The sequence below is a fragment of the Aspergillus viridinutans genome (genome assembly GCF_018404265.1).
Source record: "Aspergillus viridinutans IFM 47045 DNA, scaffold_4, whole genome shotgun sequence".
In the NCBI taxonomy this organism is placed as follows: domain Eukaryota; kingdom Fungi; phylum Ascomycota; class Eurotiomycetes; order Eurotiales; family Aspergillaceae; genus Aspergillus; species Aspergillus viridinutans.
Genome location: NW_025091220.1, coordinates 38,028 through 63,237, shown reverse-complemented (window position 1 = coordinate 63,237; position 25,210 = coordinate 38,028). Strand labels below are relative to the sequence as shown.

General features: G+C 49.9%; 8 protein-coding genes across 8 annotated transcripts; 4 read left to right on the top strand and 4 right to left on the bottom strand.

Moving 5' to 3' along the window:
• Positions 1-3,276: 3,276 nt before the first annotated feature.
• On the top strand, positions 3,277-4,533 carry Aspvir_006017 (uncharacterized protein; the record flags this gene model as incomplete). Its single annotated transcript, XM_043269225.1, has 1 exon — positions 3,277-4,533. The coding sequence occupies one exon, from the start codon at positions 3,277-3,279 to the stop codon at positions 4,531-4,533; it is 1,257 nt and encodes a 418-aa protein (XP_043125160.1).
• Positions 4,534-5,503: 970 nt separating this feature from the next.
• Positions 5,504-8,793, bottom strand: Aspvir_006016 (putative NRPS-like protein biosynthetic cluster; the record flags this gene model as incomplete). The annotated part of the gene is made up of 4 exons (XM_043269224.1): positions 5,504-5,893; positions 5,950-8,105; positions 8,169-8,436; positions 8,566-8,793. The coding sequence occupies 4 exons, from the start codon at positions 8,791-8,793 to the stop codon at positions 5,504-5,506; spliced, it is 3,042 nt and encodes a 1,013-aa protein (XP_043125159.1).
• A 2,131-nt stretch (positions 8,794-10,924) lies between these two features.
• Aspvir_006015 (uncharacterized protein) lies at positions 10,925-12,877 on the bottom strand (the record flags this gene model as incomplete). Its single annotated transcript, XM_043269223.1, has 3 exons — positions 10,925-12,201; positions 12,250-12,560; positions 12,690-12,877. The coding sequence occupies 3 exons, from the start codon at positions 12,875-12,877 to the stop codon at positions 10,925-10,927; spliced, it is 1,776 nt and encodes a 591-aa protein (XP_043125158.1).
• A 937-nt stretch (positions 12,878-13,814) lies between these two features.
• Positions 13,815-15,363, top strand: Aspvir_006014 (uncharacterized protein; the record flags this gene model as incomplete). Its single annotated transcript, XM_043269222.1, has 5 exons — positions 13,815-13,933; positions 13,989-14,008; positions 14,176-14,675; positions 14,739-15,030; positions 15,101-15,363. 5 exons carry the CDS (start codon positions 13,815-13,817, stop codon positions 15,361-15,363), a joined length of 1,194 nt encoding a protein of 397 aa, XP_043125157.1.
• Positions 15,364-15,387: 24 nt separating this feature from the next.
• On the bottom strand, positions 15,388-16,852 carry Aspvir_006013 (transcription factor domain-containing protein; the record flags this gene model as incomplete). Its single annotated transcript, XM_043269221.1, has 2 exons — positions 15,388-16,616; positions 16,699-16,852. The coding sequence occupies 2 exons, from the start codon at positions 16,850-16,852 to the stop codon at positions 15,388-15,390; spliced, it is 1,383 nt and encodes a 460-aa protein (XP_043125156.1).
• A 630-nt stretch (positions 16,853-17,482) lies between these two features.
• Positions 17,483-20,131, top strand: Aspvir_006012 (uncharacterized protein; the record flags this gene model as incomplete). The annotated part of the gene is made up of 6 exons (XM_043269220.1): positions 17,483-17,590; positions 17,643-18,134; positions 18,508-18,768; positions 18,829-19,164; positions 19,215-19,395; positions 19,449-20,131. 6 exons carry the CDS (start codon positions 17,483-17,485, stop codon positions 20,129-20,131), a joined length of 2,061 nt encoding a protein of 686 aa, XP_043125155.1.
• Positions 20,132-20,675: 544 nt separating this feature from the next.
• Positions 20,676-21,011, bottom strand: Aspvir_006011 (uncharacterized protein; the record flags this gene model as incomplete). The annotated part of the gene is made up of 1 exon (XM_043269219.1): positions 20,676-21,011. One exon carries the CDS (start codon positions 21,009-21,011, stop codon positions 20,676-20,678), a length of 336 nt encoding a protein of 111 aa, XP_043125154.1.
• A 2,886-nt stretch (positions 21,012-23,897) lies between these two features.
• Aspvir_006010 (Zn(II)2Cys6 transcription factor domain-containing protein) lies at positions 23,898-25,176 on the top strand (the record flags this gene model as incomplete). Its single annotated transcript, XM_043269218.1, has 2 exons — positions 23,898-24,102; positions 24,185-25,176. 2 exons carry the CDS (start codon positions 23,898-23,900, stop codon positions 25,174-25,176), a joined length of 1,197 nt encoding a protein of 398 aa, XP_043125153.1.
• Positions 25,177-25,210: the final 34 nt, after the last annotated feature.

The following is a 25,210-nucleotide window of genomic DNA, read 5'->3' as shown; positions in this document are numbered from 1 at the left end:
CAACCCATATGGGTTATCGCTGGGTGCGAACCAGGTAGTATACCAAACACAGACTCCCTAGAGAAGCCGAAGACTCAAAGCCTGCATGAAACAGAGCATGAGTGGAGCGTTTTATCGAGTCTCCAATTCTGAATCAGGAGCCCAACAAGCGCAGCAAAAGATTGCATCTACAATCCGCTGAAGTCGCATTCCCATAATAATAAATGCTGGAACGTGCAGCAGCCCATCACATCAAGATGCTTCGAACATTATTGCAAGCCTGGGTGGCCAAATATCTCTGGGCATTAATCAGAAGCTTTTTGACCCCAAGATTAAGTCGCGGTGGGATGTCCATTTAAACAACTACCAAAACCTTTGCGCATCTACCCTTGATTACAACATGTTTGGGAGCTACTTTGCTAGTGAATGTGGTTGTCAAGACCGGCTTGTCAAGGATCTCCTGTCCCATTTTAGCTTTGTCTGCCCTCCGGGAACTTATAACATGCCAGTGAGGGTTTGGGGTTTATATCTTTAACCTTTCACCGCATTTGCGGATTGTACATGGTTGCAAGGAGTGTGCAATTACCAGGTTAGGTGGGAGGTAATGGACTAAACAACTCTTAACTTCTGCCCCCCATCAATGCCAGCACCTGTGGCCCCAGTATGTTCCACTTGCAGTGCACTAATGCTCTTATTATACACTCACTGATAAAGAAAGATGAGGGCGCACTTCATGATTACGGCCTGGATAGTGGTTTAGCCCACCACATGTCAAAATGACAGCAGGGTCAAGGCAACAGGCCACCGTTAGTCATTATACTATGGACCTGTTCCGCTTGGGTGTTGGCACTTGCAATTCTGGCCAGCAAAGGCACTGCTACTTGTTAGTAGAAGAGATAATCAGGAGAGCAATGGTTCTTTTACCTTGCAGCTACAGACAACACAAAAGCAAGAGTTAATCACATTTTAACAGGAAGGCTCTATGTTATACACTGCTGAGACTTGATTGATGCAGTTAACATTTGCGGGATGATTTCAATGGAGTCTATGTGAGGGAAGATACCTTATTATATACCTCCAATTGTCGGCTTAGAGGAACTTGCCGCTTAGTTACTTATGTTTCATGGTGGATTTCCCTAACTACCAGACATGATGAATAGTAATCAGATTAGTGATCAAGCCACATATGATGGGAAAGCTAATTCTAGCAATAGTTACTTTCTTATTTAACATCATTTAGTACACTAAAGCTAGTCTATATATCAAGCCTACATCACCCCTAGTAGCCAAGGATCAGTTTCAGAATTATTTTCCTTTGAAAAAGAGAATAGTTTTGCCTACAGGCTCATAGCAGAAGCACTAAGGCCTGTTGACAGTGTTTCATGGGATGCAACGCCAAAGATCAATGGATTCTTCCGTTTTCTAGCTCCTATGAGCAATGCCTGGAAGGTAACTGAATGGAGAGAGTCCGAAGTATGTTCTGCCCACAGCAAGAATAGGTCCCTGTATTCAAGCCGGTGGAGACGATCAAAATATAATTATTTTAAACAGAAGAAAAACAAATCTGACCAGCTAAGTCTGCCTTCCATTCCTTCTCCGGTATGTCCGGTTGAAACTTTGAGATTGACATGATCTCAATGGGGCATATGTATCTTGGCACGATTGAATCGGTTAAACAACTGCTGATTCGTCGGCTTACCTATGAGCGATGAACCCTTCTCCACTTTCAGTCCCGCGAGCTAGAAATGTTTTCTACTACGGAGGAAATCCGTGTCCGTGTCATCCGTGAAGCTGGCCTGCTGCCATGGCACGACCCCTGAGAATATGTTCCCTGGCCATGACGAGGAAACGGGGCAGGAGGCGGTGGGTGTGGACTTGGCTACAGCAAGCCATTGGCCCATTGCTGTCAATGTAATCCACAGGACCAATCACATTACCAGATCTCCGGATATTTTCCGTCGGCAAAGTTTAAGGTCCCCTAGGGGTTCATTTAATTTTATCTGCACTGAATTACTGATAGTAAATCTCATCAGCCTATTGAGTCCCTTACATCCTGCACATGGACACCTTGTCCCTGTATGTCGAACTCATAAGCTTACTGCTGTTGGGTCTCAAAGCGTTCGATTGCCCGTAGGCAGCAACAATAGGCATTGAGGTATGATGGAGATCTGCAGTCCCACTACCCAATGGCCAGTGACGATTTAAGCATGCACCAGGGTAGACTGGCTTACCCACCCCACAAATCCACACCCAACCCACCCAATCCACTGTTTGGGTGGATAAGGGCTGGCCCTAATCCAACCCACGTGGATATGGGTTGAACCTGCTATATCCACATGGATATGGGTTAAACCATTGGGTACACGTGATCTAGGGTCTCTTAAACTGATAAGCTTATCTAACTAGATCTAGGCCTAGATAAGGGAATGTTTTTATATCTATAGATAGAGAATAATCCTATCTATCTATATATAAAATAAAAATAGTAGATCTACTAAGAAAAACTAGTGTTCTTATCATTTTTAGATTTTAGAGGATAGTGATTAGGATAGTGAGGGTAAGATATATATATCTCTGCATCACCTTTTAACCTAAGCTTAGGGGGACCCCTACTCCCCTATATAAGCCTATTTTAGCTTATATAATAGGTAATATATAATATTTATACTAATCTATTCTTATATTACTTATTAAATATATAGATATCCTAGTGGTGTGGCTAGAATACTAAAARAATAGGGGGTAATCTRAATACTAGAGGTCACCTGACTAGATAGTATAGATATCCATGGTATCCACAGTTGAACCCCCGTGGATATAAGGGGTGGGTGAGATACCTGGTGGTTTACCCATAATCCATATGGGTTGGATCAGACATGCTGTGGGTCAACCCATATCCACCCCACAGCCAGTCTACACCAGGGCATCCGTTGCCAAGCGCAAGCCAGTCAGTCTAAGCACTTCCAAGAAAGCTTCTTTTTGCTTAGCTTGCAGGTCAACGATCCGGTCTTAGTCCTTCAGTCATTATAGTATTCCTTGTTTGTTGCTTTTGTGCATGCCCACGTGTAAGTTCTTTATGCTTCGTTGGTTGACAAGGAAGTGACAGTCTCGGATGATATGATAGGACAATAGGGCCTTGCCTATATTATGGATTGTGGAAGGGAGTGCAGCCGTCTGCTACGAGTGCGATTAAAGGCACTGGTTTCCCATATGGACCTGGATCTGATCTTGGAGCTCAAGCAAATATCCTTTTCCAGCACTCACTGTCTTGGTGTTGCTTGATCATTATTATTTAAAATGTTTGCTACCTCTGTGGCTCTTGTGGGATTGGCCGCTCTGGCCTCCAGCCAGAACGCTATCCCGACTGCTGACGTCCCTTTCATTGGTGGTGGTGTGCTCCAGAGGAATGACCCGCGTCTTGCCAACTACACCTTTGTATACCGACCTCCCTTTGACCCTAAAGTCTATGGTGGCTACTACCACTGGTCCGTCGACAACGAGACCGTTGCCATTGCCAACCTCACCGGTTACGATGCTCAGGATGGCTACTACATCCCAGACGGCTCCTACAACATGTACCCTTTCTTTTCTGTCGGAGAGAAGAACCCCCGCGGCATCGATCCGGCCCCTCTCTTCGACCCCAAAGAGGACCGTGGCAAGGGCTCTGTCGAGGGCCAGAAGTTCAAGAAGATCCTTCACGTCATCTTTGAGAATGAGGTGTTCAGCTGGACCATGTCCGATCCGTACTGGCAGCTGCTCGCTCGCCGCGGCAAACTGCTGACCAACTCCCACGGCGTCACCCATCCTTCCTTGCCCAACTACGCTGCTCTTCTCGCGGGTGATTTCTTCGGCATGCACGCGGAGGACTTCTACAACATCGATGCGACCACCATCTACGATCTCCTCGACGTCAGGGGCATCGACTACGCCACGTACGTCGAATGGTACAGCCCAACCGCTACCAAGCGCGGGCCCCTCGACTGCAATAACTACATCTTTAACGGACCCATCGACAGCACCAACCCCGACTGGGCTTCGCAGGTCTACCGCCGCCTGGACGTCCCCGCCCTGCTCTTCAGCACCTACACCTCGGAATATGAGCGCTGCGCCAAGATCTATAACGCCACGGAGAAGTTCGCCGACGACGTCATGTCCGGCAAGCTGCCCGCCTACTCTTACTATGTCCCAGACATGCTGCACAACGGCCACGACCCCATGTCGGATTCGGACTACGTGCATCAGACCACCACCTCCGCTTACTGGTTCAACGCCCTCCTGGACCTCTACCTGCCGGAACTGGAGAAGCAGGGCACGCTTGTCGTCGCCACCTTCGACGAGGCCACCTGGCAGAACGACGACGACACAACCCCCAACAACAACAACCAGATCGTGACCCTGCTGTTTGGTGCTGGTATTACCCCCAACACCAAGGATGATTCCTACATCACCCACTACGGTGTTCTTCGGGGTGCCATCCAGAACTTTGGGCTGGGATCCTTGGGTCGCAACGACACAAATGCTACCAATGGCAACCTGTTTGATCTTGTTCATTAAGCGGATAGGATCCTGGTGTCATTTTGCTTCAGCCCTCTGTTGCATCACTCATTATATTTCTCTTTCTTCGGACAAGGTACCTTGTTCATCCTGTTTATCTATATTAGATATCTCTATGTATGCTTTTTGGCTAGTGACCAGGGAAAAGATTTGGTATCCAGGCTGCTGTGTATAGCACTAAGACTTTATTCACGTATATAAGTGTTTCGGAGACCCAAACTGACCTGGACTGAATGCACTTCTAATCCGTGCTAGAGTAGAGGGACTAGTGAGATGGCCAGTAAGCCACGCTGCCTCCTAGGAAAATAGAACCTCTAGATATAGTAGGGTATATAGGAGCCATACCTTAGCCCTTATATACTTATAGTCTAGCTAAATTAGGCTTAACTATTTCCTGCACTAGATTAATAGAGTTAAGTCCCCTAAACCTAGGTATAGATAGGGAAGGGCTGCAGACTAGAGTTGCATAACCGAACTGCTAAAATCAAATCCAACCCTCACTGAACTCACAGTGGTGAGGTTCGCTTCCTAGATTCGGAACTCGCACCACTTTAGGTGCTGGTCATGGTTGGATTTAGGGGGTCACTGGTTAAACCGCTAGAAACCATTTTACTTGGTAATCACTAAATGCCCTAGATATCTCTAGAAATTTGATCTCACTAGATAGCCTAACCTTGTCCGAACGTGGTTCCTAAATACGATGGCAACACTCGTGCCCAACGACCTCCTGAAGCCGGACTCCGAGATCAAAAACATCGGGATAGTTATGGGACTAGCCATCCGTCTTGATGCATACGCAGGAGACGTCGAGGCCTTCGATAATCCCCCAAAGTATTTGCACAAGTATTAGCATGCGCATGCCGTGAAGCATAAGATTGTCCTTCACGATGTGCCAAATGATGACGAGCCAGACCCAGTGCCTGCAATGATCTAATGAAGAGTCCCTAAGAATCCTGATTTCTATCCCAACTCAAAACTTCCACTGATTGATCCACCTCTCCATCAAGGGCGCATCAATCGCTTGGAGTCGTCGCAACGTCTTACTCGCAGCCTGGGTCTTGATGGTCTCCGTCGACGGGCCCGCCTCGTTCGAGTATGCGATCGCCTTGAAAAAGTCCAAGATCTTCAGAGCGGGCTTGTCACGCAAATCATGCTCAGTAGGGTTGGTGAAACTCTCCAACGTTGAGATCCATGTTTGAATATCAACGGGCTCGACATCAAAATGCTTCCTCACGGCCGGAATGAGCGATTGCCAATCTGTAACCCTGGGGTTGACGATGTGGAATGCCGCGCATGGCACATCCTCCTGCGTGGAGCGTCGGGTGCGAACGATGTCGATGATCACTTTGGCGCAGACGTCCTGCCAACATGCTGTTAGCCCTGTGAAGACGAGAAATGATTCGGAGTGAAACATACCACTGGAACCCATTGCACCGAGACTGAACCCAGTGAGTCTGGAATCTGCTTGATCGTCTTTGAAGTAGCGACGAGCGAGGGCAGCCATTCCTGCTTATTCCACATGCCCAGCTCGGTAGTTGGGCCTCCTATCTGGCCTACACGGTGGATGCTTGTCGGAACACCGCATTTCGCTGATGCTATAGCACAGATCCTCTCAGATACGTGTTTCGACTCGCCATAACCCTGACGAAGCACAGAACTAGGATCGTCGAAGATTACTTCCGGGATAGTAGGACCCTTGTTGTACCCTTCAATAGTGGAGATGGACGAGATAAAGTGGATATGCGCTGTCTTCTCGCTGGCAACGCTAAACTCCACCAGACGGCGAACGCCCTCGATGTGCGGGTTCTCAAAGGCTTCTACTCGATGGTTGAAGTTCACTTTCCAGGCGTTGTGAATAATTGTGTCAACCTCCTGCAGCATCTCGTCATACTTAGCTTCATCTAGTCCGAGCTTCTCAGCACCAAACTGAGCCTGGAGAAACTCCACTCGGAGCGGGAATCGGTCAAGCTTAGTGAGTCCCTTTTCACGGAGACTCCGAAGCTGTTTGGTAGCGGCATCGGCTGACCGATTGAGGCAGTAGATCTTTGTGACGCTGAAGTCGCCCAGAAGCTCGGATAGCAAGTAGGAGCCGAGAGAGCCAGTTGAACCAGTGAGGATGACAGCATGATTCTGACCGAATCCCTCGGAGTATTTCACGACTAGATCGGCAATTCTTGTTTGCCGGTCGCTGTCAGTTTCAACCACCGCGGTAGCAGGTGCCGTATCCTGCCCCTGGAGGATACCGTAGATATACTCAGTAAGTTGACTAACTGTCGGTAGCGAATATAGCTGTGGGCTGCTGAATGCTGCTCCCAAGTCGGGACGAGCAGATTTCAGAGAGGCCTGCAGGATTTGACCCAAGCGCAGGGTCTGAAGGGAATCGAGTCCGGACGCAAAAATGTCTGCATGTTCATCAAAAGCTGATACCTCCAGGATTTCGCACAGGACTGAAGCCACGTAGGTAGAGATCTCAGAGCAAGTGGCATCCCTAGGAATCTGGGCCGCATCAACCTGGTCGGCGTCGGCGTACAAGGCATCAATCTCACATGCGTAGTCATTGACAATCATTCGCCGCTTGATAGTGCCCTTAGCCGTCAACTGGAACGGCTTTGATAGAGAGGCGACCGCGACACGATCCTTCATTATCCGAGCGTGAGCAGGAGCCGCTTCATTGGCTTTCTTCACATGTGGCCAGATATCTTCAATCAAGGCACTTGGTACGCCATTCCACAACTCCCAGTTAGGCTCAACCAAAACACCAGATTGAAAGCGGCCTTGACCGACAACGACTGCTCGAGCAACGAGAGGATGACCAGAGATAATCTCCTCCATATTGATTGGATTGAACTTTTCACCGTTGCTCAAAACAATCACGTCGTCACGCCGTCCGGCATACAGCCAGAGGCCTTTCTTGTCCGGGTGGGGAGTAAAGAGGTCCCCAGTCCGATATTCCGTCATCTCCGGATAAGTATGGAACACGGCGTGCAGGGTGCGACCCTTCTCACCGCGCACCACTACAAGCTCGTAACACTCATCTCCCGCATCACGCATCTCATATCCAGCAATGGGATTGAACTCGAGATACGGCCACTCATCCTTCTCTCGATACTTCAAGGCGCCGAAAATAGCACATTCGCTAGACCCAATCACTGACTGCAGATGGACGACCTCAGCAATGCGATCGCCGGCTTCGCGAGCCATAGGCGCACCGCCAAAGGTAAGCATGTCAAATGTCTTCAGGCATTCCATGCCCACCTCAGATGCGCAGAGCTCCTCAAGCATGGATGGCGCCAAGACGGCGGTCTTGGGCTGCCCATGGTTGACGACTTCAGCGAGATAGTCGACCGTCAAGGGTTTTTCATGGGCCAAGACAAATGGTGTCGCCGATATAATTGGGACCATCATGTTGAGTATGCCCATAAGATGGAAGAATGGGCTGACGGAAAGGACCCGCTTGCCTCTCTCTGCAACTGCAGCCATGCTGCCAACCCGATTTTCGGGAGTAGGCAGCTCGCAAATTTGCTGCAGGGCGATGAAATAGCCATTTGTCATCGGGACAGGTTTGGGCATACCTAGCAAGACAAAAACAGTTGTTGTTAGCTCTTCATTCGGCAACAAAGTCTTCGCGTACTAACCAGTGGTTCCAGAACTATGGATGTAAACTGCCACCCTATCTTCCGGGTCTTCTGCGGGTTCTGTGATGACAGGCACTGGTGCTGTGGGTTGACGGTCAAATACATCCCAGAGGTCTGGCGCCAGCCATGATTGCAACGACGAGTTGGCTGCCTTGATTTCATCAATCTGTCTACTTCTCTCCGATGTGTAAACAAATTTAGAACAGTTCACAGCATTGAGGACGTGGCTGGATGCTTGTTCCGAGTTTCTTGAGGACAGAAGAACAGCCTGTTACCCGTTGCTATTAGTGACTTGACGACTTGACTAAACACGATGAGTGGAGGATCTTTGGGACAATACTGTATGGCGCAGCCTCATGCACGCAAAGACAAAGGCACAATATCGAATGTCATTTACACCCATATAGGCCAAAGGTTGGGGTTCGTCGGCCGAGGCCACATTTTCGTGAATCCAGAGAGCGAGACGGTTGACTGCGGCAGCCAGGTCAGCAATGCTGATATTAACCCATCCATCGTAAACTTCAGAGGAGGCCGGATGAAGGCAGTAAAGTGTCTCGGGATCTTGAGCATGAATGGAGTCGAGTAAACGCAATACTGTCGAGTTTTGTTGGCTAGTTGAACCCATTGCAGCGATAGATAATTTGAACAAGCTATTGAACCAAAAGAACACTGTACGGAAATGTTCAGTGTATATACTGACTTTTCACCCATAGCTTCCTAGCTACGAAGGAGAGGGATCTGCAGCTGATGCTAGCTAGCCACCGATCTAGAGCTGTACATTGGTAGCACAACATAGGATATGCATGATTCCCAAATCCGATTGGTTAAAGCCCCAAAACCACTTTGTGATTGGTGATTAAAGCCTGCTCAGTATCAATTCATGATCTATTCGATGCACCTGAGCCTGTGGAAGCGCCTTACTCAAGGTCGCACGAGGACCGTACTTGAGGGGCTACACGATCAATTCTCTGCAACAGCTGCAGCTTCTGCAGATGTTCATATACACCAGTGATGTTGGCTTCGAAAGTGATTGGCTTTTGCTGGTTGATTCAGCTCCACAAATTTTGATCGCCCTCGACGTGAGCGACAAATGTCTATCCATCATGCACGAAGAACTGGCGGTGTACAGTATTTCCCCAATATTCTCAAAGGCAAAGCCTAAGATGAAGTTTGTCAATTAGCAAACTCTTGCCTACCATAGCCTGGGGACGTAATATAGAGCTGCAGATCTCTGACAGCCAGACTCGAGCGCTGAATAGTGAGACAGCGAAAGATCAGCGGACACAGAATGCAGTAAATGAAAGCATCTTCTGATGTGATGACCCTTTGGGTTTTTCTGGCAGAGACTCAAAATCCAATGATCAATATCACGGGTCGGAAAATCCGTCTCAAGAATCTCGAGCATCCTACTACGTATAGCATACAAGCCCGTACTATGTTCCACAGCTCTTTCTTGACATGAATGCATCTATTACTGATCTATACACCTGCAGTGATCCTTCAGGCCCCAGTCTGACAGTTGCTTTGTCTCATGCAGGTGACTTGTTTACGAGTGCCACGTCATCTCTCTTTCAGTTCTGGTATCTCATGCTAACCTTTAGTATCTATGTATTGCAGCGGCGCTCAGGCCAAAGCACAGTAGATAAAAATTAAGTGATGTGCATGGTCGGCGCGGGGTACTGGTTGGATTTCTTAGCAAGTGGAATCCCATTCACACTGGATCCTGAATAGCTGTGTAAAGGCCGATCCTGATGCTGACCTCTGTTGTCTCGCATAGCTCTCCCTTTTGACGCTATGAAGCAATATCAATACGACAGTCTACCATCCAGTGATCATATCCGGGTTGCAGCCATTCGTCCAGGACGTTTCGACGACGACATTGTCATCGACCTGAACCATGTCACGCTTCAATCTCCCGTCACATACGAGGCTCTCTCCTACTAATCGGAGCGAGCAGAGAATCTGCGCCCCATCTACGTCGGCGAAGACAAAGCCTCGGGTATAACTGTGCGCCAAAACATGACCACGGCGCTCGCCCATCTCCGATATCCCAATAAGCCGCGAGTATGTGGGTAGACGTCCTCTGCATCGATCAGTTCAACGACATCTAGAAGGGCCCGCAGGTAGCCCTCATAGGCAAGCTCTACCGACACTCCGCAGGCGTCATTGCTTGGCTAGGTCCAGAAAAAGATGATAGCACACGCGCACTGAACACGATGAGTTGGATCGGCGTTCAGATTGAGGCGGACTAGCGGTGGTTTAAATATCCCCATATCTAGCCACCTTTGAACAGCATATCATGATTGGCCCTATAATTGTATGATAACGGCCCTCCTGAGAGCTTTTTAGCAGCTTCTACTCTGCTGATCTATTGCAGGATTTTAATGCTAAGCTGATCTCAAATGCAGTGTCTAATTGACCTTATAATCCAGCCCGACGACTACAGTGTCGCGACTACTAGCTTGCAATAAACTCCATAACATATACCTTGTTCAATTATAGAGAACCGGCTCTGACCAGCCAAGAATCCGGTGTGGCTGCTGTGATGTGATGTTGCGAAGAACTTTAAGCACTGGACTCTGGCTTCTTCAGGGTCAGTATTCCAGTATACAAAGTGGAGTTATGCATGATTCCTAAGCCTACCGCATTCGTGAGCAGCTCAAGTTGATCATATCTAAGACAAGCTTAATAATATAGAGGAAGTGACTTCTTAGCATCAAGACAATATACGCATCCAAAGCAAGTCCATTCATTGTTTAGTGTCTGGTATGCACTAGCTTTCCCTGAACCCACACATTCTTCACATTCCGATCGTCACCACTCCACATCCACTTCTGAATCTGCTCCTGCCAAGTCTCATTTCCGAATAAATTAACATTGCCCACAGGGCCAGACTTGACAAGGATCCGACCAGCGAAGCCATGCGCACCTGCCACATCAGACGGGCTCACAGTGTTATTATTCACAGCACCCAGCTCAATCAGTTGCGCATCCCAAATCATCCCCTTATCGAAGCCGCCAATGTCATCTGCCATGTCGACGACTGCTGCGCCGCCACGCGTGGCTAGATAAAGACTCTCCTCGACAGAAAGCTTCTCATGTCCAGTCGAGGTTGAGTTACCTGTCATCTCTTGGAAGTCGGTGCTATATCCTAGCAATCTAGACACCAGGCAAGCCTGTCGGGCCGCTTCAAGGATGCTGGGGCTGTACCCGCCACTCACATCCGTGCCCAGACCAACCGTGAGGCCTTCATCGAGCATGATGCGGACAGGAGCAAGTCCAGAGCCGAGGGCGGAGTTTGACGCTGGGCAGTGCGATATCTTGGAGCCACGCTGGCGGATGAGAGTGCGCTCGTTGTGGGTGAGGTGCACCCCGTGCGCGAGGATGGTGCGGGAGGTCAGCAGGTGAGCTCTGTCATAGACGTCGGCGTAGCTGCTTGCCTCCGGGAACAGTTGGCGGACGAGGTCGATCTCCTCGGTGGTCTCGGAGATATGCGTTTGGATGTGGAGCGGTGGGTTGTAGGATGCGGCTAGTTTGCCCAGGCCAGTGAGGGAGTGCATTGAGCAGCTTGGGGCAAATCTGGGAGTGATGATCGGGTTGATCAATACTCCGCTCGGGTCAAGGGCCCGGATGAAATCAATTGTCGACTTTGTTGCGTTCAAGCCCTCGTCGGCGGATTGGTCTACATAATAAGGCGGGCATTGATCGCGGTTGTCCATGCAGACGCGGCCGATGAAGGCGCGCTGGCCGCGGGAGTGGCAGAGTGCAGCCAGGGCGTTGGTGGCCGGGACGTGGATGGTGGCGAAGTAAGATGCGCATGTTGTGCCATGGGCAAGTGTGCGAGCGACGACTTGATCATAAACGCGCAGGCCCTCGGGGGGCGTGTCCCTGGGATCAGTCTCTTGGTTGTTTGGGTCTGACTTGGAGCCGAAGCTAGCTTCCAGCGGGAAGGTGTATTCATTCAGCCAGTCCAGGAGGCCTGCTGATCCAAACAGCCCAATGTTGGGGAACTGCGGCGCGTGGATGTGGGTGTCTATTTGGTCAGTACTGCTAAATGGTCAACGAAGTAGATAGGACATACCGATGAATCCGGGAAAGAAGAACTCGTTTCGTTCATCGACTGACACCACAACTGAGACTTTGGTGGATGAATCGCCATTGTCATTCGGTGTGACATCGGCGTCAGTCCATCCGTGACGAGATAGGAACGACTGGAAGCTGAAATTGTCGCGAACTTGCCAATCATAGCCCTTGATACGGCCATCTTCAGAAGAGACCCAGAGGACGCCTTGTTTTCGGGCCAGTTCCGGCTTCGCCGAACTCGAAGTAAGCCGGGGGAGATGAATAAAGGTACCGCGATAAACGGTGTATGGATATGCGGTAGCCTTTGCCCTGGTGCCACAAGCATTAAGCAATACAAGGCACCACCACAATGCAGGCAACCCCACGCAAAATCTGGAAACTTTCAGAAACATAATAAAAACGGATGCAGATCGATGCTAACTGTTTGGATCAGTTCACCATCCCGAGGGCAGCGAGATTGATATATCCTGAGTGATGCTGTGGAAATGAACGGTCAGGATGAGCAGTACCAGAAGGGACACGCCTAGCAATTTACCATGGAGTGTGAAGGTGCACCTGCTGGATTCGATGGCGGCCTTCGCCGCTGCAGCAGCATCTGGCAATCTGAGCTCATATAGGGACCTCATTGTCATGAGCGTTTTGGGCTCGGCGTTCGGCCGTTTCCGACAGAAAGAATGGCAGGTAAATGATGTGGGAGTGCGTGTGGTGACTCCAGATGCATGGTAGGCTAATCATTGGTAAGAGGCACCCTAATAAGTGCATTCAAGTAAGCGCATTTAGACAAAGTATGACATGCAGATGCTAAGTTAACTACACAGATAGTGTTTTGTGCTGGTAAACAATATACCAAATCGATCATTCAAGGTTGGGGACCACATGCGAGCGTACACTTGCAAGGCTTCCCTATGCCACGACCAAGGAATCCTCTTGGGGGGAACAAGTGAACCAGAAACTAAGGTTGAAAAAACACGCCGGCGCATGTCTTGATATTGGGAGATACCGGAGAAAGCATAAGAAAAAGGTCGGCAGCCGAAGCATTAACTTGCAAATCCTTCCTGTTTGAAGCAAGTGAGTGCTAATCCTCGACGCACGACCGACCCCTTTCCCCCCACAACCCAAACAACCAATTCGAGCGAAGAAAGTGGTTTGAGGGGACTTTGCACGAGGGTCATTTCTAGGGAGCCTGAGTCACATTGCGTTCATCGAAGTCACGAGAGGAAGCACATATTAATTTCGATCATTTATGCCGGGAGAATATGATCTAATTAGCAAACCATCGTCTTTGACTGTTACTCCACGAGCGTCGATCACGTCTCAAGACACAGTGGGCAGGCTGCTGGCCCTCTCCGTCCGGGACTGACCGACTGCCATCCACGTGGATAGCTGTTACAGACTTGCAGCACTGGCTATGGCCATTGGTTGTGCTCTTCGATTGCTGCTTTGGAAAGAAGAGAGGACCCTGATTTGGTCTATCACTTGTCGTTAACCAGCCTGGGTTGGGGAGGCATGTGTACACGCTGTATAGCTTGGTTTTCGAGAAACCAGCGTCAAATTATACTCGCTATGTTCAACATCTTCAAGCAAACAAAAGTCGCACCACGCGTGGTGGCCGGAGATGAGGTGGCCGAATTGACCTTCTTCAACAATACCCTGCTCCTGCAGACGTTCGTGCTGCACTCAATGTTCGTGTTCGACAACGCGCTTGACGTGTTGAAGCTGAAGGTTGGCGAAAGCTAGCTGCTCGGCTCCGGAGGAACGTATGTGATCATTCAGAAGTCATTTACTTTAATACGTTCTCATTCTGATATGCATCTGCATGGAGCAGACCGCTGGTCAGCTCGAATTCCACCTCCCGACCGAATTCTCATGCCAACGACCAGCTATCACGCAAACCCATATTCATCATGAAGCGCGGCTCTCACAGAACACAATTTCGTCCGTCCTCCCCAAACCACCTGCGCAGCCCGCCATTGTTTGCAACGCCGCGCACCTACGGCCCCTTCTCCAAGCAAGCTGGACGACTACCTGTACGAAGACCGGTCAGTTGTCGGCCTACACGTCGTCTCCTTCCATGATGCGACAGTTCTCACTCTGAACTGGATACATGCTGCTTTCGACGCCACAGCCAAGAAATCCATCCTTGATGCGTGGAATCTGGTTATGCTGGGAAGAGAAGATCAGATTCCTACCCCGGTAAGTTACAGAGACGACGCGCTCAAGGTCATTGGAAAGAACCCTCTATCGCCACATACGCTGGCGGACCGAAAGACTTCCACGTTGGGGATGATCCGCTGGGCGCTAAGCAGTGTCACGGACTTGTTCTTTCGCAGCCAGGAGACACGCATTATTCGTGTACCTGCTGGATTCGTCGAGGACCTGCACGCGGTAGCAATGAGGAGCTGGTTTCTTCTTCGCCCGGACCTGGTGAGGAGAGGCCATTCCTGTCCGAAGGGGACATTCTGACGGCGTGGGTGGCACGTTTGGCAGTGTCGCATCTATCTCAATATCCAGACCGAACAGTCTGATATGCGTCCATTTCTTAGCAGTATTGACGGATCTAACTCGCCATTCAAAACGCCTTTTCCGCCCGAAAAGTGCTGCAACGGTATCTTCCCGCTGACCAACCGTTACATCGCCAACTGCGGCTTCTTCTTCAACGTTCTCCTCCCTATCAAAGACGTCCTCGGGCGACCGCTGAGTTATACAACATGGCAAATCCGACGCGCCATTAAGCAGCAAACGACTGCAGAGAAGACGGAAGCATACTGCGCGCTGCTACGTTCTTTGGTGGTAGTTCCAGTATGCAATCATTTCGTTGTGGCTCAAAGGTGTGTGCTAATGCGTGACAGTGCACATGCTGAGCTTCTCAAACTGGACCAAGATTGACTTCTTTGGGTTGGACTTTTCGGCAGCCGCCTTAAAGGGTGCTGGTCCGGTGAGGCCGAAGTATATCCAGAATGTCCAGACACCTTACAAGTTCACCGAGATGTTCCCTATTATCGGGAAAGATGGGCAGGGCAATTACTGGCTTAGCGGAACGAGGACAACGCAGAATTGGGATATCATTGAGCAGGCGCTGAGGGAGGAGAGCCCTATGACTGGGAGTACCTAGCATCAACCTTTAAAAATGCGTATATCACCAGGCCTGTGTATGCATCAACCTCCAGTCCATTGCAGTCCAGAATTGATCTATATCAATATCCATGCCAGGCGGTCCAGCGACGTCGGGGAAGCTACTGGGTTCTAGATCCGGACCTGGGAAGGCTTGTCCGTCGGCACTGTGACCAGTGAAGTTCATCTGTGCGGGTATCGTCTCTGAATTGGTACTGGTCGCGATCCTGCTGTGAGGCGGTTCTCCGGTGCTGCAGCTCGGTACTATGGAGGAACCCGAACTCGTCTGCGCTACTTTGTTCCGAATATCCAACACAATCTTGGGTGTCTCCACGGGCATGCCCCGTTGACGGAGAAATATCTCCCGTGCTCCCCAAGCCTGGAGCACCACCCTTGCAAAGACGGTGAAGACACCCTGTCCGCTGGGCTTCGGGTGCATGCCGCGCGCTTCGTAATTCTCGCTCATGGCCTGCCAGGCCTTCCCAGCGTGGCTTTCTGTGGGTCGCTTCTTTAGGTCGTTCAGAACGTGGATGTATGCCAGGGCTGGGACATGGAAATCTACGAGCCACCGGTACCGACTGGTCAAAGGGGAGACTCGCAGTCTCGTATCGCACTCCAGCATCTCTAGAGCGTAGAACAGGGCAGCATTGCGCTGCGCGTCTGTCTGCTGCGTCGCTGGCGACGTCAAGTGCCGCGCGTAGTGCTCCAGCAGGCGGTTTCTGGCCAAGTAGCCGCGCGTCGTCCAGATCGTCATATAGTGGAGCGGGTCAGCGGGGTCGCAAGAAGCGAGGTATTTTTCCTCGATTGCCTTCTGTATAGTCAACATCTCACCATCTGCAGAAATGGAGATGTGGCCAGGATCCCTTGCTTTAGCCACAGCCGCCAGTACCGGGTTGACAAAGTTGATGTGAAATGTGATATGGCGGATGAGGTCGGCGAGCTTGCTATGAACTACCGCGAACAGCGCCTCCGTCGGCTTCTCGCTGTTAGGGGGGCAGGAATTGGTGTCGGGTCGAATCTCAAAGTCGTTGACGTTTAACGGAATCCGGCAGTCCCAAGTGGGTGTCAAGGTGGTGACCTTGTAGTCGGACATCTCGCACATGMGATGATCGAAAATCACCAATAACCACCAGAGTCTTCGCCGCATCTCGGCCTCCACGGCAGTATATCGAGTGTATGTCGACTCATTGTGGAGCCCCATCCGTTGTGCAATCCGGAGGGCGGCGGCCAGCATAGACGAGAGCGAGCGCGGGTCTGTTCGCGGCGAAACGGAGACCTAAACCCGTTACTATATGTGGTATTTCTCATCTCCTCTTAACGCGGACGGTCCGCATACCAAGTAGAGGTACACTGCGGTCAAGCCGTCGACATTGGTAAACTGCCAGGGCCGACAGTATCAGCAATTGCCGACACCCCAACCGGTAGCGCGCCAGCAGATCTTCCTTGGACGATTTGAGCAGCCGATGACATTCGTTATCGGCCAGACTCATGACCGCGATTAATGCCTGGAAGGAGTCTCTTGCCACTTCCCGCACTTGCTGGTCTATATCCACAAACCCATATCCAATCCACCCAATCTGTAATTTTACCAAACCGACCAGGATCATTGCTACCTTGGGGACTGTTACAGGCGTTCTTCAAACTCGGGGGACCTTGTATGGCCATGTTCAAGTTGGCGTGGGATGACTTTGGTCACCATGGGTCAGTGCCTGTACCACAAGCTCAATTCTCCCTGCGGCACATGGAATCAAAAAAAGAACATATAGTGCGTCTTAAAAGCACTGTTTTATCAAGAATGCTCATGGCCCTTTTTTTTCCCTGGGTAAGCAGCAAAATGTTCATTAAAATTCCAGTTCACCCAGTCAACTCCTTATTCAGACAATGTCGTGTTAGTTCTTTGCTGTATTCTGTAGTAGGCATCGACAAGGCTTGAGATATATTGGGCGCATTCCTTGCAGTTCGAACTTGGAATAGATTTTCTTTGTACAACCAAAAAGTACGCGTTGCTCAGGATGATTATATAAGCACGATCGAACTGAGTCATCGACAGCATGGAACGTCAGCATCGCAGGATCCAGCCATCTATACCATCATGACTATACGTGTCGCGAAGCTCCAACATGATATTTGAGCCGAAGCACATCAATGTTATCAAATGTATACATGCCTCAGAGACATCTGAGATATTCTATATCACTTACAAGGGTGCGGAGTGTTGCCTCAAAGTGGTTTGTTATTCACATCTAACCGGCGGATCAAACTGTGCTAATTCTCATTTAGTTCCATATGGGCGATGACCTGGGCTTTTCAGATGATGGCAGGGATCTCTGCCGTTACCATTGTGAATCTCAAACGTACGAAGCTCTCCGTTCTCGGGGTGTTTGCGGCAGTGGATTTGTTCCTCTGTTTTATGGAACATATGAAAACCTTGACCCTGAACCTTTTGGGAACAGCCTTGATTCTTTTAAAAATGACAGAAGACGACCATCCGCAATCTTGACACAATACCTGCCTGGCGCGACCTCGCTTACGGCGAAGAATGTCACTCCAGGGCTATTGCAACAGGCAATTGAAGGTCTTAAAGCCATCCATTCTGCGTGGGTCATCCACAACGATGCAGAGCCCAAGAATGCTCTGGTTGTCTCTAATAAGATTGTTTGGGTCGATTTTGATGTCTCAATCGTGTTTTTTGCGGAGAAGCGAGGGGATCTAAATCTCGTTGACGAGATCGAGTCTGAAGTGGAATTTTTCTGCAGCTGCGCTCGCAAACTCGTTAGTACCCTCATCCCTCATACTACGTTCGACTGACATTTGGCTAGATACAGAATGAGGCAACTATACCTTCAACGACAGACGGCTAGAAGTTTTGTATCATAGGCTTCTCCTAGTGTGAATCTCCTGTGATTACCCTTGAAGTTCTACATTAGCTAGTTTAATTAGCTCGATCCGCACTTGTTTGACTGTCCGCTACCATTCAACTACAATCCTAGAAACAAGATACTGTGTGTTAGCAAGTATATTCTTCCTCAGACAGAGGTACTAATTTTGAGCTTCATCTTTGAGCGTCCATCCAACCACAGACGTACATGCTGGTATGAATTTGCATAAAAACCATCTTTACGGCTGTCTGCTAACTACTTTTGAGGCCATCCCCCGAATTACAGACGAATTCCATTCTTTCACAAGCGTGGGCTGGTACGGGAGCGCATATCTGTTGACGTGCTGCGCGTTGCAGTTGATATTCGGAAAGACCTATACACTCTTCTCGGTCAAATGGACCCTCCTGTGGAGTATCCTGATCTTCAAAGCGTCTTCCGCCCTGAGTGGAGCGGCTCCCAACTCGACCGGTCTGATTGTGGGACGAGCCATCTGCGGTGTGGGTGCGGCTGGGATCTTTGCCGGTGTGGTAGGCGGATCCCCCCCTGTCACCATCTCCACTAATCATGGGTAATCATGGTTTCTCCAGGTGGTCTGCATCGTTCATGTCGTCCCTCTCCAAAAGCGTCCCCAGATCCAAAGCATGTTCGGTGCCCTGATGGGGTTTTCTTCGATCGTGGGCCCGTTGATCGGCGGTGGCTTTACTTCGAATGTCACCTGGAGATGGTGTTTCCATATCAATCTGCCCGTCGGGGGCGTGGCCATGCTCGTTATCCTGGTCTTTTTGAAGATTCCCGACCAGCCTATCGCCCAGGCCCCCTTGTTCAAAAAGATCAAGCAACTAGATATCCCCAAGGCCATCCTCCTGGTCCCGGGCACCGTCTGCCTTCTCCTGGCGCTGCAGTGGGGGGGCCAGACCTACCCGGTGAGTGAGCCCACCCTAGACGTCCTTGATTCGTACCTAACCATCTCTAGTGGAATAACGGACGGGTGATGGCCTTGTTGACTCTCGCCGGCGTCCTCTTGGTTGGCTTTTCTGCCGTCCAAGTCCTCCTCCCGGGGACCGCCACTCTGCCTCCACGGATCTTGAAGCAGCGTAGTGTCGTGGCGGCGTGCTGGACGACCCTGACCATCATTTGTGGAAACTATATCATCAGTAAAAGTCCCGCGACGCACCTCTTCCAAACTCAAGAGCTAACCAAAGGGTAGTCTACCTCCTCCCGATCTGGTTCCAATCGATCAAAGGAGCGTCTGCTTCCGAGTCTGGCATTCGCACGCTCCCCCTAATGATCTCCATGGTAGCCGGGTCCATAAGCGGTGGCACCCTAAACACCAAAATCGGCTACTATACACCGCTTGCCATCGTCGGGACATGCCTTATGTGCGTGGGAAACGGACTGCTCACCACGTTCGAGGTGGATACCAGCGCGGGGAAATGGATCGGATACCAGATTATATACGGTCTCGGCCTGGGCTTGTCGTTCCAAGTACCCAACCTAGCGGTTAAGGCCAGTCTGCCGAAGGACGACGTGCCTACCGGGTTAGCGCTGATGTTGTTCGCCACTCTGCTGGGGGCGTCGGTGTTCGTATCGGCTGGAGAGAATGTTCTCGCCAATCAACTGGTGAAGAGGTTGGCCGGGGTCAAAGGGCTTGACGCCAGTATGATCACCTCCGGGGGCGCCACTTCTTTGCTCCAATCGCTCCCGGATGATGTGCATAATACCGCTCTTGTTGCATATAACGAGGCGCTGAGAGAGGTGTTCCGTGTTGGGTTAATCCCGACATCTCTGAGTGTCATCGGGGCTGCGTCCCTTGAGTGGAGGAGCGTGAAGAAGCCGGCAGGAAAGATCTCTGCAAAAAAAGGAGAGAAGGAGACAACTGAGAAAGTGTGAGATTGGAAGACGTCCAGTGATGAATGAGCGTGCTGCACACTGGTGGCCAATATAGGCATCTCCTCTTCGGTTTGATACGGTATTCGAGTTATTGTACTATGGAAGAATAGACTGTTTGTATCATTGAAACCTATGGTTTCCTCTGTCTTTTGACCCTACACCTGTATTATGCTTCGAAAAGCGTCTATATTGGACGAGAGACTGTTCGTATGTCTGGAGCAAGATGGGGTTTGCAACACATTTCATGACAAGTGCCAATTTCCACGTGAGATTGTAAGCGTCGAAAATGCTGACATTCATTCCCTGTCCTGCTTTGGGGCTATGTGTGGGACATGCATCTCCTAGGAGGAAGATGTGCTGAGCATGATCACAGAATTTATGAACGACACATTGAGCGACACGGTATTGGCTGATCCAAACAATACTGGTGATATTCATTCTGTATGTGAATGACGTTGTTTATATGCTATTGGACGATACTGGCGAAGCCCGCGTTTGTACGGAGAATGTCCCGGCCCTAGTGTCCGTTCGCGCCGAGGATGTCTTAGTTTTTCTCGTCGACCTGAAGAAAGATTCGAAGCCCTTCGTCCTTGTGAGGAATGAGCATGCAGCCACCATCAGGGGTTCGGATGGCGCAACGTCTTCTGTAATCCGGTAAGTCCGTGTCAACGTAAACGTCTGCCACAGCCGAAACGTCCTGGCCGCCCTGCGAGGATGATTGTATGCCTGTTGCTTGACGTGTTGCACTCCGCGCCCCGTCACAACCCGAAATGTACTTGGTCAGCCAAGGTTCGATGGCACCGCTGGCATTGTTTTTTGTGTATGCTGTCAGTGGCCCTTCGGGCATATCCTGGTTGTGTTCATAATGGAGCAATTCCATGAATCGGTTGACGCTTTTTCCTTTGGATAGAAGATATTTTTCAAAAGTATCTTCTGTCATACCTTGGTCCGTATTGAACAGATACTGATAAGGCGTGGCTTTGATGCATATAGACGTTAGCTCGACGTCGACCCACACGAATTTTCCAGGGACTTGAGCAATTACCGTACTTCAGCGCCTGTGAAAGTTCCTGTCAAATTTCCCGTACTGTCGCGCATCCAAAAAGGATGTAAGGATGTTTCAGTGAGACGGTGTCCTTCACTGTCAAGCTCATGGAGCAGATTCATTTTCTGCAGTATTTCCTGGGTACGGGGTTGAAATGCTTCTCCATCAGTCAGGGCTGTCTTCAAAGAAAATTCGCAGTCTCATTCCACAAACCACTTGCATGACCCGTTTGGGTCCTTGTTCCACGCTTGTCACTCAGACGGAAATCAATACCATATCGTTCTAGAGTCGCAGCTGACATGCAACCTGCTGGGCCAGCACCAACGGCAATGACATCTGTCTGCTGGGTCTGAAACACCGAGGCCTGTTGATAGGTTTTGATCGTCATAGTTGAAAAAGAAGTAATGGGGTTTATTTAAATGTTCAGCTTGATTAGCTTCTAGTTGATTGTTCTATTTGCAATGCCGCGCGAAGGAAAATCATAGCTAAATCCTATAAACACGGGATTCTGCGACGTCGCTCCCAAGCCCAAGGGTGTTCTTGGCTATCACCGTGTCGTCGCCCCCTCCGCTGGTGTCAAAGTCTCCCCTCTATGTCTAGGGACGATGAACTTTGCTACTAATTGGTAAGTGCATCCAGCCGAATGTTCCTGGTTGGTTTTTATGGAGTCTTATTAATAACCTATAGGAAGAGCTTCATGGGTAGATGTAAAAAGGAAGATGCCTTTGCCATCATGGATGCATTTTATGGAGGCAATTTCATTGACACGGAGGTGGTAGGGAAAATCCCCAGAGAAGGGAAGAGCAACTGATACATATTTCTGCTTGGAGTGCCAACTGCTATTAAGATGAGCAATCCGAAGTATGGATTGGTGAATGGATGAAGCGCCACGGAAATGGTGATCAGATGGTGTAAGCATATATTGCATGCCTACGTTGTCATGTGCTACTTTACTGATCTTCAGGATTGCAACTAAAGATGCTATCGGCTATAAAGAGCCCATCCAGATTACAGTACTAACTGTACTATCTTGTCTGCAGTAAAAAAAAAAGCTGCCACTTTTTGACCTAATAAAAGTCTACCTACCAAAGGTAAAGTAAGTAAGTTCATTTTGGAAGGACCTCTTGAGCTTAGATTTTAATTGGCAGTGGTGGGCCAATGAGTGGGAGGGAATGAAAAGAGACCAAGGTGCGATATAAAAAAAAAGAAGGCCATGGTTATTGTAAAGACGATTATATTACAATTATATTGCAGGATGTCTTAAGTTTAATGCAGTATTTGAGAACTCAGAAACTTGCTTTTGCTTCAGGCACGAAGGGACATCAAAGGTGTAGGGTGTTGTTTGAAAATATATATTTTTCACTAGCGGAACTCAAGACATTTTCTTAGCAAGCTTTGTATTACCTTGTAGATTTACCGAATATTGATGAGATTATTTTAAAAAACTGCCAAAGGATGCTGAAGACAACATTAAATAATGACTTTATTTTAAATTTATGTATTTCCTCATATACTTAGTGAGTAATTTGGATATTTTGGTTTTTGTAGTCGCCAACAGGCAAGAGATCACATGCTTGCAGTATTTGCGGCCCCACAAACTAACCATGGCTTTCTTGCGGTTAACCCCTTGCCCACCACAGCCGCTAGCCATGACTCTGCCGCAGTCTAAGAGTAAGCGCTATTAGGTCGGCATACGGAGTACACAGTGCGTTAGTAAAAGTTGGCACCGAGTAGCAATGTTTGCTATTACTGATAGAGTTAGTGCCACTCCTTCAGCTAAAGGCGAGCCGAAGAAAAAGTGAGACGACACCACGGACAGAGATGTTACAGATGTAGATCTGCGGAAAGATCAAGATTGTGGCTTGTGAGTTTAGACTCTAAGGTCATTAGCTCGGAGCGCAGTCATCACCTACAGGATATCACTGTAACTAGCTAGCGACTTGGCACTATTGGAGCGGCTGAAACCAAGTACCTAGTTCTAGTCTCCCAGTACCCAGTCTGCTACCTAGTAGCTGCCTGTGAATACAGCATATATTGAGATTTCGAATGGCTGCTCGGCAGCCTCGGCTTAAAACTAAAGTTGCGATATAGCTCAGGCTCGGGGATCGACGACTGTGTTTCTACTATTACACTAGGAACTACGGGGGCAGATCCATTACAAGCTAAAGAACAAGGTTCTCTTTGGCTCTCAAGCTCTCTCCACTGCGGCTCCTGGCCCCAGCTGAGATGCAGCATCACGAGTCACGTACGGTGCTATATTAATGTAAATTTTTACAAAAACTACTTTTAGGCGAATTTTTTAGCCTAAAAATCAAAAATCAAAAACCAACTAAAAGTAGTTTTGTAAAATTCTGCACTAATGTAGCATTGTAGTCACTCCATACGCTACAAATCAGGCTACCGTTTTGGCCCCTGTAGGCCGCTGTCCGATTCTCGTCGCCAGCCTAGTAGAGAATGAATGTTTTGCTCGCTGCTCCTACTTTGACATTCGTTTTCTCTTGTTCCCTTCTTTCTCCTTGACCAAGCGCCAATACTAATCGGTTCCTCGAGTCAGACCAGGCAAGCCAGTTTGTTCCATTTCGTATTCTCCTTGTACCTACTACCTGCACAGCCTTGCGTCGCAACTAGAGGGGTGGCAAATTCGCAACCGGAAGACGCCCGCTTTCCATGGTCGACAAGCTTTTCTACCAGCGTTGAAGCGATCCCACCAAAAACGCTAGCATGAGCCTCATTCGATCCACCTGCGATCGTTGCTACGCCGCCAAAACGCGGTGCACCAAGGATGCGTCGTCCAACCAGTGCCACAAGTGCTCTCGGTCAGGCGCAGTCTGCAACTACAGTCCGCGCGGCCACGCGGGCCGTCCGCTCGGTCGCGGCACAGGCCAGTCAAGCTCGTCCAGCCAACGCCCAACCCCGGCCATGAGCAGTATGTCGCGAACCTTGCTCTTCTTCCTTGCCCTTGCATCACATGTACTTGCATGGAAAGCTGACTGACAGACATGACACAGTTGACGAACCATTTATCACCCTGCCTCCGTCTGCCGCTTGCAGCCTGGACTTCTTCAGCAACCTCCACTCCGACGAGGACACTGCCGCCTACTTGTGGGACCACCAGCCCTTGCTAGACGACTACGGGCAGCCTGATTTGCCCATCGAAGAGGCGATACACAGTGGTACGCTTACGGCATCAACCGTAAGCTCAAACGCTGCCGTCGACTTGTTCTCGCCCTTGGGGGGTGGTAGCGCCTACAGCTCTAGCAGCGGCATACACCATGACGCCCATTCTAGCAGCGAGGCCCCTTCTGTTGCCGCTTCGCTTAAGAGCGAGAGCCTGCACAGCCGGCTCGTAGTCACACACACCGAGCTCATCGCCTTCTCCGAGTCGCTCGCCGTGTCCTTCAGCATGACCGACGACATGGAGGTCATCTACAGGCTTAGCGCCGAGATGACCGAGATACTTCAGCGCCTCAAGGAGAATGGGCTGTGCTACCCGCCGACGCCGGTTGCCAAGTGCCACGGCATGACGTCTCTGCTCATACTGGGCTGCTACAGCTATCTTCTCGAGGCCTATGAATTTGCCATGGAGAAGCTGCGACACGAGCTGCGAGACACAGGCTCTCCCACCGCGATGCTGCAGCAGCGACAGCAGCGGGCTGCGTCACCCGAAGAAGCCCCGCAAATCAACATTGGAGGCATCCGGCTGCAGGTATCGAGAAAGTCGGCCGCCGAAATCCACCTGCAGCTCGTCTCCCAGACGGCCCAGAATCTCCGCGAGTCGCTCCGGCAGTTCGTAAAGCACACGGCAGCCTCACGCGGCTCCATGGGCCTGGACACCGTCGACGAGAGTCCGGCATCGGACGGTACCGGGAGCCGTGCTGGGGAGACGGACCGCGGGGACACCATTGAGATTCTAACAAAAATGGCCCAGCGGGAGTTGCGGCGACGAGAACATGGCATTTTCCAGTACATAAATGAGAGCGCCGCCAAGAAAACAAGGTGAGTGTGCAGTATGATTCTACGAACGCGATATTTTC